Here is a 13,252-nt window from a genome sequence, read left to right as displayed (position 1 = left end):
ATGCATATAAATGCCAAGTTCCTAATATATCTTTTTACTTACAGTGTAAAATTAAATATTTTTTACTAATATAGTATTTGAGTATGAAAGGAGTCCCGGTGAAGCATAGAAAATTGAAGCGGTTGGGGAAGGTTAGTCAAAGCGTTAGAATTTCCACACTTCAACAAACGAATTCTTGAACTTGTTGCTGTGTAAAGTAAGTCAGGCAAGTTTTAAGGAACATGGGCCACAGCCACAGTCCTACCTGCTACCTGCATCGTCACACATTCACAATTCCTTAGACTTAGTCATAAATAAACCAAAGCAAAGCAAAACAGAACAACACACACAATTTCTGTTTTCCAAAAACTTGCCCAAAAACTCCAAATTTCCCAAGCCAGCCATGCTAGAGACGGAGCAAGCAAGACCATTAGCCCCATCAATAGAGCGCCAAAGCAGCGATGAGGATAACACCACTCCACACCCTCAAACACAAGGCCACAAAAAACTCATCAAACGTTGTGCTTGCCCATTAATCTCTTTACTTCTCATAGCAATAGTGATCATAGTTTTAATCTTCACAGTATTTCGTGTCAAGGACCCCGTGATCACAATGAACAGCATCAAGATCACAAAGCTCCAACTTGTCAACACCATGTCACAACAACCCGGGGCCAACATGTCCTTAGTCGCTGACGTGTCGGTGAAGAACCCTAACGTTGCATCCTTTAGGTATAGCAACACCACCACGAGTTTGTACTACCATGGTGTCATTGTGGGGGAGGCTAGAGGACCACCTGGGAGGGCCAAGGCCAGAAGAACATTGAGGATGAATGTCACAATTGATGTCATCACCGCTCGCGTCATTTCTAGCCCGGATTTTGTGACGGATTTAGGTTCCGGGTTGTTGACTATGAGCAGCTTCTCTAGAGTTCCTGGGCAGGTCAAGATCTTGAACTTGATTAAGAGACATGTTGTTGTGAAAATGAATTGCACCACCACTTTTAATATTTCCACACAGGCGATTAAGGAGCAAAGTTGTAAGCGGAAGGTTAAACTTTAGTGATCATGTGTTGGGTTTCGTTTTTAATTTCTTTCCCCCACTTGTATCATCATCCATCGGAAATACTATATTAGATTATTGGTGTACTATATTAGTTTAGTTTCCTTGAATATATTTGCAAAATTATTGTACCAAAAATAATGAGATTTTTCCTTTGTTTGTCTGTTGTTCAGTTTCTAAATTCTTCGGATGCTTTGTTTTGTTTATCTTTCTTCCCTCAAGAAAAATAGTATTATTTTTCCAGAGAGAAATCTTTGGCGCATATTTTCTAATATTCTTTTTTTTATTGTGAAAATAATTAAAGTGAAACCTAAGCCAAATTTTGTATCTTTAAAAAGTGTTTAGTCAATAATATCAATGTATTTAAAAATGTATAGACAGTGGTAATATATATTTTTCTTTTTTTTGAACTTGTGGGTGGAGGCTGCATTATTGTAGTAATTGATGAGTGTCTACTTTCTTCTAAGCAAAAGTCAAATTGATGCAAAATCCCTCTTTTTGGGGTGCCTAATTGTTTGAAGAGTCGTGACTTCATTTCATATCAAAACGAACACAATTAATTTGCGTGTGAAAAGGTTAGTTGTTTTAGTTTGAAGGTACACAACATGTTTTATTTTATTTTGAGTAGTCTCGTGTTCCATCATCTTTAGCAAAGGGGATGAAATAAAATGAGAAAATGTACGAATCAGTTGTGGTGTAATATTCAAAGAATAATGCTACGAATTATCAACAAACCGGAGTGTCTGTATGTCGTTGCCTAACTGGTTAAGCAATAAGGGTCTCTCTAAAGGACATTGGAAATCACGATTTAGAAATATTCTCCTTAACTGAAAAGGAAAAAAAAAATGTTAAGATACGACAGAAATTGTGGATACTATTTGATATACAGTTTTTTTGGCAATACAAATTTCTTACCATTTAATAATTTTGTTTATGGATTGACCAAACAACAAAATATGACTTTAAGACTTGAATGTGATTGTACTTGTTCTCTTCCATACGAAACGACATTCCTGTTCTGCTTCTCTACTTCCACTTTTGTTAATTTTGTATCTAGCGATCGAAAGAAATTAATATAAGAAGGACTCACAGTAAGCTTAATTAGTCCTAAACTGGCTGAGTACATATGAGGAGAAGATTAGCTTATTAGGTTTATAAGATTCTTAATTTGGCTAAAGCAATCATACGTATTGAATTTCCAGCAAGCCTCCAAGCTACATGCAATAGGAAAATAGTCAACGTAAGTTCCACTTTTGGGGTGTTTGGGCAGAGGAAAGAAATAAAGAAGAAAAAATAATATAGTACTTAACAAATTATGTGATGTAAAATAAAGAGAAAGATACAAATGAAATTAAAAAAAAAAGTAGACTTATGATGATAATAATAATAATAACTTCCACCCGTAACTAACTATAGCCAGAAGATATATTAAGGGTTTTAATTATAAGGCTGAATTAACGTGTACTTAATTTGAAGGTGTATTCATTGACACTCTCAACTCAAGTATCAAATGATAAGATCATTTAAAATACATGAATGAGAGTACGGACGGATCGAATCATGGCACCAAGGAGGAAATTAAAATGCCTGAAGATAAAGGAAAAGAGGTTACCTACACCTCTGTAATTAACAAGTACAGACGGAACAAAAGAAACTAGAAATATCTGAACTTAATTTGAAACCTCGTCAAATTTCTAACCATTTTGGTCAGAATTTTTCTTTCTTTTTGTTTTAGTAGTTACCTTATATAGAGTGTTGAAACCATGGCTAGAAAACTTAAAAGTTGTTAAATGGAGACACGCATAAATAACTTTGTATTTGTCTCGCTTGTGTGTGGGAGTAAATTTTCACTAATCTTACTGCTACATACTCCTTTGATAGGTGTTTCTTATTTTCATCTGAAAAAATAGCCACTTCAATTCTGAAGTAGTTTGTGTTTGTTTACTTTAATCTTTAACATTAGAGCATTCACAATCATAAACCATTATTTAAGTTGATCTTAATCCACTTTTCGTGGATCTTTTATGTTGTCTGAATTATAGTCAAATTTTACTCCAACAGTAAGTTTATTTATAACTTTACTGTGTTGCATGTTATTATTTTTAACAAATAAAACTATTTTTTTTATTGATAAGAACGGTTCTTACATTTGACAAACTCACATTTGCACTCCAATGATCCAACATGAAAAAAGTGGGTTCGTCCTTATAAGAATTTTCTAACAAATTCCCACTAAAGTTGCTCTTAGCTTGGTTCAACAAAAAGATGTAAGAATGGAAAGGAAAGAAAGGAAAGGATGGAAAAAAAATTCAAAAATTGTTCATTTTTCTGCTGGGATCTATTACACAAAGAAGGAAAAATAAAAATAGCAAGTGGATCTAAATAATTTCTCAATCTGACCTTGAATTAATTTTTAGAGTTAAATTAGATTTTCATTCATATTCAAAGACTATTTTCATAATATTGCTCATTTTACCTTATATTTCTTTGTCCTCCTCTTTTCTTTTCTTCTACTGAGAGTTGCATATTCTTTTGTAAAATTTTCTTGTAAAAAAACATTTTATTATTATTATTTATACAACTAAAATAAATAAATAAAAAACACAGGAACACGAAACAAGTTATAGTATACAGTAAACAACACTCAATAAATTAATCAGCAAACATCAAATGATTCATTCCAATAGGTGGCTTATTAAGAGTGAAAAGACAATCTTTTTGCATGGCCCTGCTTGGCACAGTGCCTATTTGTCAACCATCCAAAATTAGGGTGAATTTGGTTAGAATCAAGTCTACCACTTCCACTTGTGTTTGGTTAAAATTTGTGGTTTCCAACATCAACTTTTAATTTTAAAATTTTGATTTTTCAAAATCAACTCTCAAACATTTATTTTTCTTTGAAACGTTACAACTTACAAGCTGTATGCTCATAATTTTATTCTTTAAAGAGTATAGTGAATATGTATGGATTCATTTACCTAATTTATTTGCAAACTCAAAGAACAATTCACAGAGAAGAAAAAAGAGTAAAAGGCTATGTAAGGGAGGGGGAAATTGTTATCTTGAACCTTATCGTTGTATGTTAGAAAAACTCGGTTTAAATTAATGTGACATTATGTGACTTTGACTAATTCATACTTGATTTCATAATAAGCATTGATATAGCTTCTTGTTATTTTCCTTGAGCATAATGAAGTCACATTCTTCAACTCCCTTTGGCATCAAGCGTCAAAGGATTTAAAGACTTTGATAGATGGACAAGTATTTATTCATAAGAATAGAAAACGATTATGTGAAAGATAATTGATAATCTCTTGAGTTATCTAATTTTTGTTACTGTTATAGAGGGATTTAACTATTTAAGTCGCTTATTTTTTAATTTTAACTCAATTGTTCTTTAAGAAAATGAATTTTAAAATATTAGAGTAAAAGAAATTATCTATTTTATTCTTTTGTTAGAATTGATTAGAAAATTTATTTATTTTCTTCTATCTCATTTTCTTTTCATCTCTCTTCATTTTTATCTATGTCTTTTGTTATTTATCTTTTCTTCTCATATATTATATCTTTTATTTATTGAAGTTACCAAAGTCACCCGATTTAACTCTTTTAGTTAGTTTATTATGGCCTACGAGTTGAGCAAAAAATAGACTCAATCAAACTCATTTTTTTGGTAAGCCAATAAAATGTCAATCCAACTCAACCTAGATTGATGATATAGGTTGGCTTGCCTAAAATAGAAAATTAAAAAAAAAAATAAAGTTTAAAAATTTGTTTACAACAAATAAATAAAAAAGTTAAAAACTCATTTACTTATTTGTGTAAGTCATGATCATGTGACATTTTTTTTCCTAAGTCCTAATTTGTTTTAATGTTTTAGTTTTAGTGAAGTAGTTAAAAAAAACCTTATTAACCCCTAACCCGCAAATCACCACGGGTTTTGACTCTTGATGAATCTCAAAATACGTTACTCAATTAGAAAAATGTCTAACCAAATCTCTAACCATTGTACCCTACTCCAAATCTCTAACCAACGTTTTGGATTGGCATGTCAGTTTCTTTTGTATCCAAACTCCAAAGCTTCAACGAAGTTAGGCAATAGATTTGTTCATTGCAACAAACAATCCGTAGAATAGATTTGTCTGTACATGTACAACTCCAGTTAGCTCCCAACAAAGTTCTATACGATTTATCGCTCCACACATCCTTTTCATCCGTGCCACGCACCACACCACGCCCAACCAAAATTCCAACCCTTCTTTCATTCCTTCACACCCAACTTCCAAACTTTTCACCACCGCAAGTAACGAAGTCCTAATAGTTAACTTTATTAGTTTTGGGCACAGATCAGAGCATTTTCACAAGAGATAATCCTGTTGGAGTAAGTAAAACTATTACGAGCAATAAAATTTAATCTTTGAATTATGTAGCATGTTAATCAATTATAAAACTAATTTAACTTAATTAATGATTATTTCTCTGAAATATATATATAGATAGATAAATGTGTTTGTTAGTGAAAAAAGAAAATGAAAAATGAAAAAAAAAAAACTCTAAAATAATGAGATAAAACTTACACTTTTGTATCATATTTTAATTTGAAACTTTAATTTTTTTTCTCCTCCACCCAAGTTACTAGTAAAATTTTGAGGTGTTTAAAGCATTTGCATCCTTGGAATTGAAAGTGAAGATAAAACAATTTGGAATCAATTGATTGATGATTGATGCATGATAAGTAAGTAAAGTAGTGTGGAATCCAGCGCAGCAATTAAATGGCGTTATTGAGTGGAAAAGCAATATATAGAGTGGTGTATTAAATGCAGCAGCTAATATCCTCACCCACCTCCTTTGGCCCTCACAAGAAAACATAACAACACTAACACTAATTTCCCTCCCCTCTCCTTCCACAAATGGAGAATTCCCCATCTCATCCTTCTTCTCTTCAATGTCCTCCTTCAACCCTTTCTCCCCTCCACCACCCACCCCTTACCTCACCAACCTCGGCTTCGGCTACTCCATCGCCATCGCCCTCGGCGTCCTCTTCCTCCTCTCCACCCTCATCCTCTCCTCCTACCTCTGCTGCCGCACCCTCCGCCACCGCAACAACAACCGCCACACCCCCCGTAACAACACCTCCGATGGCATCGTCCTCCCGCGCGTGATCTTCGTCGCCGAGGACGACGACGATGACGCCACCCGCCAGAACGACGCCGTCACCGGCCTCGACCAGGCCGTAATAAACTCCTACCCCAAGTTTCCTTACGTTAAGGAAGGTGATTACGACAGCACCTGCTCGATCTGTCTGTGCGAGTACAAGGATTCGGAGATGCTGAGGATGATGCCAGAGTGTCGACACTACTTTCACTTGTGTTGTCTCGACCCGTGGCTCAAGCTTAACGGGTCATGCCCCGTTTGCCGGAACTCTCCCATGCCAACGCCGCTGTCGACGCCGCTGCAGGAGGTCGTGCCGCTCTCACAGTACGCCGATGCCAGGGCGAGGAGGTGAATTCGAATTTTCTTCTCCGGTGTGGCTCGGGTTGCTGGGTTCAGTGGGAAAAGCATAAAGGACAAAACTTAGATCAGTTATTTACATGTTTTTGCATGCTGTTATTATCCCATCAAAATTGGAGTTTTACCTTTAATAGTTACTGGTTAGTTTTACTCAGATTATCCAAGTAAAACTTCAGTTTTTGACGAGAGAACAGCGGTAAAAACACTTGAATAATTGTATTTAAGTTCTTTGTAAGTGTAAATCTTCTCCCGTGATGGTTGATGATGGGGAGTTTCTGTTTTTTGATTATGTGGTTGTATGGTGTCAGCAAGCGTGTTGCTGGTTACTGAATTATTATTGGTAATGCACTGAAAGTCTGAAACTATGCAGAATGTCACTTTTAGGGGAAATTGTCCGCGACTTCGTTTTGTTAGTACCATGATTTGACATTGGATATAATGGATGGTAGTACTATTATTTTTATTTTTGTTCTAGTTTTGTTGGTTTGACCCACTGTGGAGTCTCTTGGTGAGACTTGAGAGCATTAGACTCTGTTGTTTTTCGGGGGATTTTTTTATATTTTATTTTTAACTTTCTCTAAGAAATTGGTTGTGGTACCTTTTTGTTTCCCGTTTTTCAATTCATGGACCCATTGGGTTGTCGTCATTAGTAGACAGCTTGCATTTGGTGCTCATTCATTCCAGGGACAAACAAGGTCTTCTGCCTTTTTTTTATGGCACAATATTTACGGTGTCGTATTCAGCATAGAGAAAGTCAATGAATTACGGATTCGTGGCACGGGTATGAGCTAGCTAATAACGTGTGCTCGTGAGATTACCTGGTTTTATGCAAACTTTGCTTCGGCTACACATTTGAGAACATAATCTTTATCTGTATCTAAATATGGTGCCACATGCATCAACTCATTCTTTAGTACTACTTTCTATCCTTAATGCATTTTCTAGCGCTATTGGCATTCCTCTAGATCCGTGCAAGAGTTGAATCACAAATTCTTAATATTTCAAACATGTTTTGATTACCAGAAATGCAAGATAGGTTTGTGGGTGATAATCACTTTTTGCATATTGAATTTAAGTATTTCTTAAGCAATCACTAAAATTATGTGTCAATCTCTATTTATTAGTATGCGTGGGATATGGATATCCAATTTATCTCAGTGTCCTCTATATCTAGTTGTTCATTCTTGTTTACCATATTGTTTTATAAATGATGAGAATATCACTCTCAATACTTTCAGCTTCAAAGTAAATCGGCTTGAAGGTAATTTCTATGATCCGTTTTTCTGTGCTTGTTTCAACTTCACTTTTGATGCTAAGGCTGTCTGAGTATCTTCTCTTTGAGCTGTATATGTTTAGTTATTTCTTAATCTGAAACTGCATGGTGTGTGCGGTTTTAGAACATTGTATCTCACTACTTTTTATGCTCTGTAAGAACGCATGAAATCTTTCAATATTCTGAGTCCTGAAGATAAGGGAATGACAAAACAGAATGTTAATACAAAGTTAAAAAGATGGAGATGTGCTTACTATTTTATCTTCATACCGGGTGCTCTTGCTCTTCTCCTTTCTGTTGCTGCTGTGTCCAAGTTCCTCTCCTTCAAATCATTTCTAGGTACTGAATCTTTATACTCAAATCTGAATCCTGAGGTCCCAAATAGGAATCAAAATGAGGTGCTGATGAAAACCGTTGAAATGGTAATTCATAAAATTGAAGAGGAACTGGACAAACTGAGGGAAACAAAACAGGATCCATCGTCAACCCCATCTGTATTCCAGCAAGGTTCATTTCTTTCCGATATATTAGGACTTCTTGAGTCAGCAGCGACGTCTCATCAACACAGTGAAGGGAGTAATCGGCAAACTGATAATTTCACCATTCATCCTCTGGTGAGAAAAAAGAAGCAATCTGATGAGCCTGCTGATTACTTTCTGCGTGAAGAGATTCGCAAGTATGTCAGGATAAAGCCTAACAGATTAGGAAAACAAAACTTCATGGGGACAAATGCAAGCTTCACCAGCATAGGACACGCATGCTTTGCCATGAAGGAAGAGCTAGAAGAATACATGGACTATGATGTTGGTGAGATCTGCAATGATGACTGGAAGCTAGCTCAAAAGCTTATGGTTCATGGTTGTGATCCTTTACCAAGGAGAAGGTGCTTTTCAAGAGCCCCTAAGCTATACAACCAGCCATTTCCCATCAATGAATCCTTGTGGAAACTTCCTGATGATAGAAATGTCAGATGGAGCCAATACCGGTGCAAGAACTTCTTGTGTCTTGCCAGCAACACCACTCGTAAGGGATTCTTCAAGTGTGCAGACTGCTTCAATCTCACCAACCATGAGATGCCAAGATGGATAAGCCTGGAGGCTGATTCAAACCAGACAGCGGATTTCCTTATATCTGATGTTCTTGGAATTAAGCCAAAAGAGATCAGAATAGGATTGGACTTCAGTGTTGGAACTGGAACTTTTGCTGCTAGGATGAGGGAATTCAATGTGACTATAGTTTCAGCCACTATCAATTTTGGAGCACCCTTTAATGAAATGATAGCTCTTAGAGGACTTGTTCCTCTCTACTTGACTATAAACCAAAGGCTTCCATTTTTTGACAACACCCTGGATTTGATTCACACAACAAGGTTTCTAGATGGGTGGATTGACCTTGTGCTCCTTGAGTTTATATTGTATGATTGGGATAGAGTTCTGAGACCAGGGGGGTTGCTTTGGATAGACAGCTTCTTCTGCTTGAAGGAAGATTTGTATGCTTACTTGCAGGCCTTCAAAATGCTGAGATATAAGAAGCACAAATGGGTAGTTGTTCCAAAGGTTGATAAGGATGATCAAGAAATGTTCTTCTCTGCTGTTTTAGAGAAGCCTCCTAGACAATTCAGGTGATCTTCCATTATAGTGTTGACTTCTTGCCTATGTGGTTCCCATCATTCTTTAGCGTATTTGAGACACATTAATTTTGAATATTGCACAGTTATCTTGTGTATTGTGATCATGAGTTTTTAGAAATGACTGTTTAATATGATATATGTCAATAAGGGAGCTTCATAGTTGAATATACTTCAATGCCTATTAGTTGAGGGTTGAGACTCTTGCTCCATTTTACCCTATTGGTTTTGTTTATTCTGAATCTTTGGTCTTCAACCAAGCAGAAGGAGGGCATGTGATTCATGTATCACATTTAACTGACTTATAAGATTTTGTTGTTGTTGTTGATGATGATTTTGCTATTATTCTCTCTTTTACTCCCATACTAAAGTGTGTATTGTTTGTGATGATTTCCAATATTTTTAGGATAAACTCTGTTGATATAATTTCACCCTCGCAGTCGCAGTGAAAGCAATTCATATATTTGCTTCGCTGCCCGAACACCATAAATAACTACCAAGATTTTCAAAAACGTCTCTGGTCAGTGCCATAATCTTATTAATCCATTCTAGTCTTCAAGTCATTCAAACTAAGAAGCCCGAGCAATTCCAAATAGTAACTAGTGTGATGCTCAATTCGGACACGAATGTATATTATACAATTCCCAGATATTTTGAATACTTTAGTTACATTTAATAATATTTGTATTAAAAATGTCATAAAAATATAAATTTAATAATTCAAAATTACTTTTAAAAATATCAATTCTATTTTAATTTAAAATTTACGTTTTATGTTGTTTTTCATATTATAATATGGTGTTTTATAATTTTTATGACAAACGCGTGATTTTTATGTTAAAAAAAAAAAAAAAGAGGTGTAATTTTTATCGGGTCTTAGCGATTTCTTATACTTTCAAAACAAAAAATGTAAGGTTAGAGAAAGGGTGGGGGAGTAACTTCCACGATAAGGATGAAATTGAGGAACACTTATACGCACTAAGTGAAGAGTCAAGTGAAACTGTAAAGGATCGTTGAATCAAAAGATATTTTTTTTTAATTCTTATAAAATATACATGAAAATATGTGTCCAATTCAATCTAACATTAAATCAAATACTATAAGCTAGAATTGGAGAGTGTGATAGGTCTTGCGGTGGGGGGAAATTTTTGTAGAGTGTCAGATATATTGGTTGCCTAACGTGTGGGATCGCATTTTTCAAAAAATAATTAAATGTTTGTGAAAATTCAGGTGGAGTTGGTGTACCTTTATGGAGCCCACCTACTGAGTGTAAGCTGGGCTGTGGGCATAAAGGTCTTTTGCACTAATGGTGTTTGGCATTTCAAGTTTAGAGACTGAGGCCATTTTTTACTTAAAAATCATTTCGACTCCCCCGACTTGTGGGCTAATTTTTGTGGACCCATTGTTGCGTGTTTTGGTTGGGCTGATGCTAGGTGCATCCAGCATTTTTTTAAAATGTCTAAAGTGTCTCTGCGCTTTCTTCGTATTTGTTCTGGGTGTGCGTGAGGGTGATCCGTAAATCGTACGGATCAAATTGATCCGTAAGGTTGATACGGATCAAGTTGATCTATAGGGTTGATACGGATCAAGTTGATCCGTATGTTGATATTAAGCATACGGATAAGTTGATCTGTAAAAGGCTTACAGATCAACTTGATCAGTAAGCCTTTTACGGATCAACTTAAAAGGTTTACAGATTAGGGGTATTTCAGTCTTTTTTCCTTAAGTGATGGGTGCACCTAGCATCAGTCTTTTGGTTTGTGAAATTTGGACCTCGACAATTTGGACTAATTGTTGTGTTGAGTATTATTTTCTGGCCCAAATAAAGAATATCGTTAAATCTGTTACTCTTAAAGTTAATCATATTTGTTATAAATGTAGTAATAATTTATTAAAGAAAAGGTAAAGAGTTTAAGAATATATAATTATAAAATATTTTTAAAATAAAAAAATGTTACAAATTATTTTAAAATGAATATAAAGTGAATTTTGTTTATGTTGGTTGTATTAGCTTAGGGAAGCTCAACCAAGAGAGGTGGGTGGGTGATTCAGTGTTTGAGAATCTGTGTGGATCAACTTGGTGCCAAAATCTTTTATAATCTTGATTCTCAATTGATATTTATTATTAAATCATTGTAATTTATTCAATTGATCTATATGTGTCCTTTTAAATTTTAAGTGGAAATTTGGCCAGTAAGATAAAGAGCAACAATATGAAGTTGGTTGTATCCATTAACAATTTAGAGTTTAACATACAAAGTTATGTAAGGGGTGAAAATAGTCCATCAAGAGTTTATGTTTTGTCTCCCAAAGGTCTGGCCTAAACTGACTTGTATATTAAAAAGGATAAAGTTAAGATTTTTAAAAAATCTTTTTAAATAAAAAGATGGTCCTTTTGTAATGACTCGTCGTTGTTGCATAACAACTTAAAACTAATAAAGTGAAAGTCTTTATTTTACTTTATTTTCAACTCTTTAATTAATTTATTCATAAAAATACTTGTGAACTTTTCTTGTTTTCAAAAGCCAAAAGCTAAACAAACAATTTCAAGATAAAATGTATATGCATTGATGCAAACATACGTGATGGAAAAGACTAGGATTTCAACAACTTGTTGATTTATAAGAATGTGGAGAGGTTGAGATCAGAGTTTAACTAATCGTTGATTTGTAAGAGAATACTGAGGGTTGAAAAACTAAGAAAACCTCAATTTTTTAATTCAATAATAATCTTTTCTCTTTGAGCATATATGTTTTCTCTATATATAAGAAAAAGTAAAACTTCCTAGAATCTAAATAAAAGAAAACAAGGAAAGATTATATAATATTAATATAATGTTATACATATGATAAAGATGTGTGTGTGTGTGTGTTATCTTTATTAAAAAAGGGAAAAATATAATATATTAATATTCCTAATTTTCTAACTAAGTCTTAATTGATTCTAGAATGCATCTTTTTAAAGTGATTTCTTCATTTTGAGCTCTATATGGATCTCTTGGGACATTAGATTTCAATACTAGAGTCTTAATATCTTTTTTCACACCTTGATCCCTTTCTAGCGCATGGTTGAACCATAGTTCTATGTCATTCCCTCCATTCTCAAAAATATTTGTCCTCGAATCATGCATGTGGAGGAAAAAATAAAAATACCATTACAATGCAAATCATCTTTTGGAGAATGAAGGCTTAGAACAGTACCACGTGACAACATACTCACATCATCCTATATGAGCACCTCATTAACCATTTTCAACTTACGTGTCTATTCACAAACAACAACATTTAAACTTGGATTCCTTGAGGTTTGATATATGACACCTTCGTACCCACCATCCCACTCATGGTTTGTTTCAAGAAATCAAGTTTTATCACAACAACAATCCATCTCATATACACTAAAAGAGTTACTGATCCTCTAGGAAGGTATTTATCAACACTGTGACATGTTATTCAAAGTCAAAACATATGGATGATACTTAAAAAGATATCCCATTAGGCGAGACTTCTGGCTCGCTTTAGTAAGGTGAAATTCTGATGTGAAACTCATCTTCCCAAATATATCATTTTAAATAATAATAATATAAAGAACATTCCCAAAGGACATATCAAACTTTTTTTCCACACATAGAGACAATTCCAATACCAAATTCACATTCAAATCATCAAGTATACGACATTCTCAATATTAGATATTATTCTCCACAACAAATATAACCACCTCAATCAATAATATGACAATCTCAACAATAATACATTCAATTCATCAAACATAAATATAGTAACAACAATTCAACCAC

General features: G+C 34.4%; 3 protein-coding genes across 3 annotated transcripts; all 3 read left to right on the top strand.

The window, feature by feature from the left end:
• Positions 1-184: 184 nt before the first annotated feature.
• Positions 185-1,214, top strand: LOC114390171 (late embryogenesis abundant protein At1g64065). The gene has a single exon (XM_028350871.1). It carries the CDS (start codon positions 383-385, stop codon positions 1,040-1,042), a length of 660 nt encoding a protein of 219 aa, XP_028206672.1. The 5' UTR covers positions 185-382; the 3' UTR covers positions 1,043-1,214.
• A 4,643-nt stretch (positions 1,215-5,857) lies between these two features.
• LOC114389010 (RING-H2 finger protein ATL67-like) lies at positions 5,858-7,016 on the top strand. The gene has a single exon (XM_028349584.1). The coding sequence runs from the start codon at positions 5,988-5,990 to the stop codon at positions 6,546-6,548; it is 561 nt and encodes a 186-aa protein (XP_028205385.1). The 5' UTR covers positions 5,858-5,987; the 3' UTR covers positions 6,549-7,016.
• A 137-nt stretch (positions 7,017-7,153) lies between these two features.
• On the top strand, positions 7,154-9,787 carry LOC114389009. Its single transcript, XM_028349583.1, has 2 exons — positions 7,154-7,814; positions 7,986-9,787. The coding sequence occupies exons 1-2, from the start codon at positions 7,655-7,657 to the stop codon at positions 9,449-9,451; spliced, it is 1,626 nt and encodes a 541-aa protein (XP_028205384.1). The 5' UTR covers positions 7,154-7,654; the 3' UTR covers positions 9,452-9,787.
• Positions 9,788-13,252: the final 3,465 nt, after the last annotated feature.

Source organism: Glycine soja, chromosome 16 (assembly GCF_004193775.1).
Source record: "Glycine soja cultivar W05 chromosome 16, ASM419377v2, whole genome shotgun sequence".
In the NCBI taxonomy this organism is placed as follows: Eukaryota; Viridiplantae; Streptophyta; class Magnoliopsida; order Fabales; family Fabaceae; genus Glycine; species Glycine soja.
The sequence above is the reverse complement of the archived record's forward strand: the minus strand, read 5'-3'. Positions and strand labels throughout refer to the sequence as shown.

Bases quoted from the DNA above. Each gene is read 5' to 3' on its own strand.
- LOC114390171 (XM_028350871.1), top strand. From the start codon at position 383: ATGCTAGAGACGGAGCAAGCAAGACCATTAGCCCCATCAATAGAGCGC.
- LOC114389010 (XM_028349584.1), top strand. From the start codon at position 5,988: ATGTCCTCCTTCAACCCTTTCTCCCCTCCACCACCCACCCCTTACCTC.
- LOC114389009 (XM_028349583.1), top strand. From the start codon at position 7,655: ATGTGTCAATCTCTATTTATTAGTATGCGTGGGATATGGATATCCAAT. The intron at 7,815-7,985 runs GTAATTTCTATG...ATGCTCTGTAAG, and splicing joins CAAAGTAAATCGGCTTGAAG to AACGCATGAAATCTTTCAAT.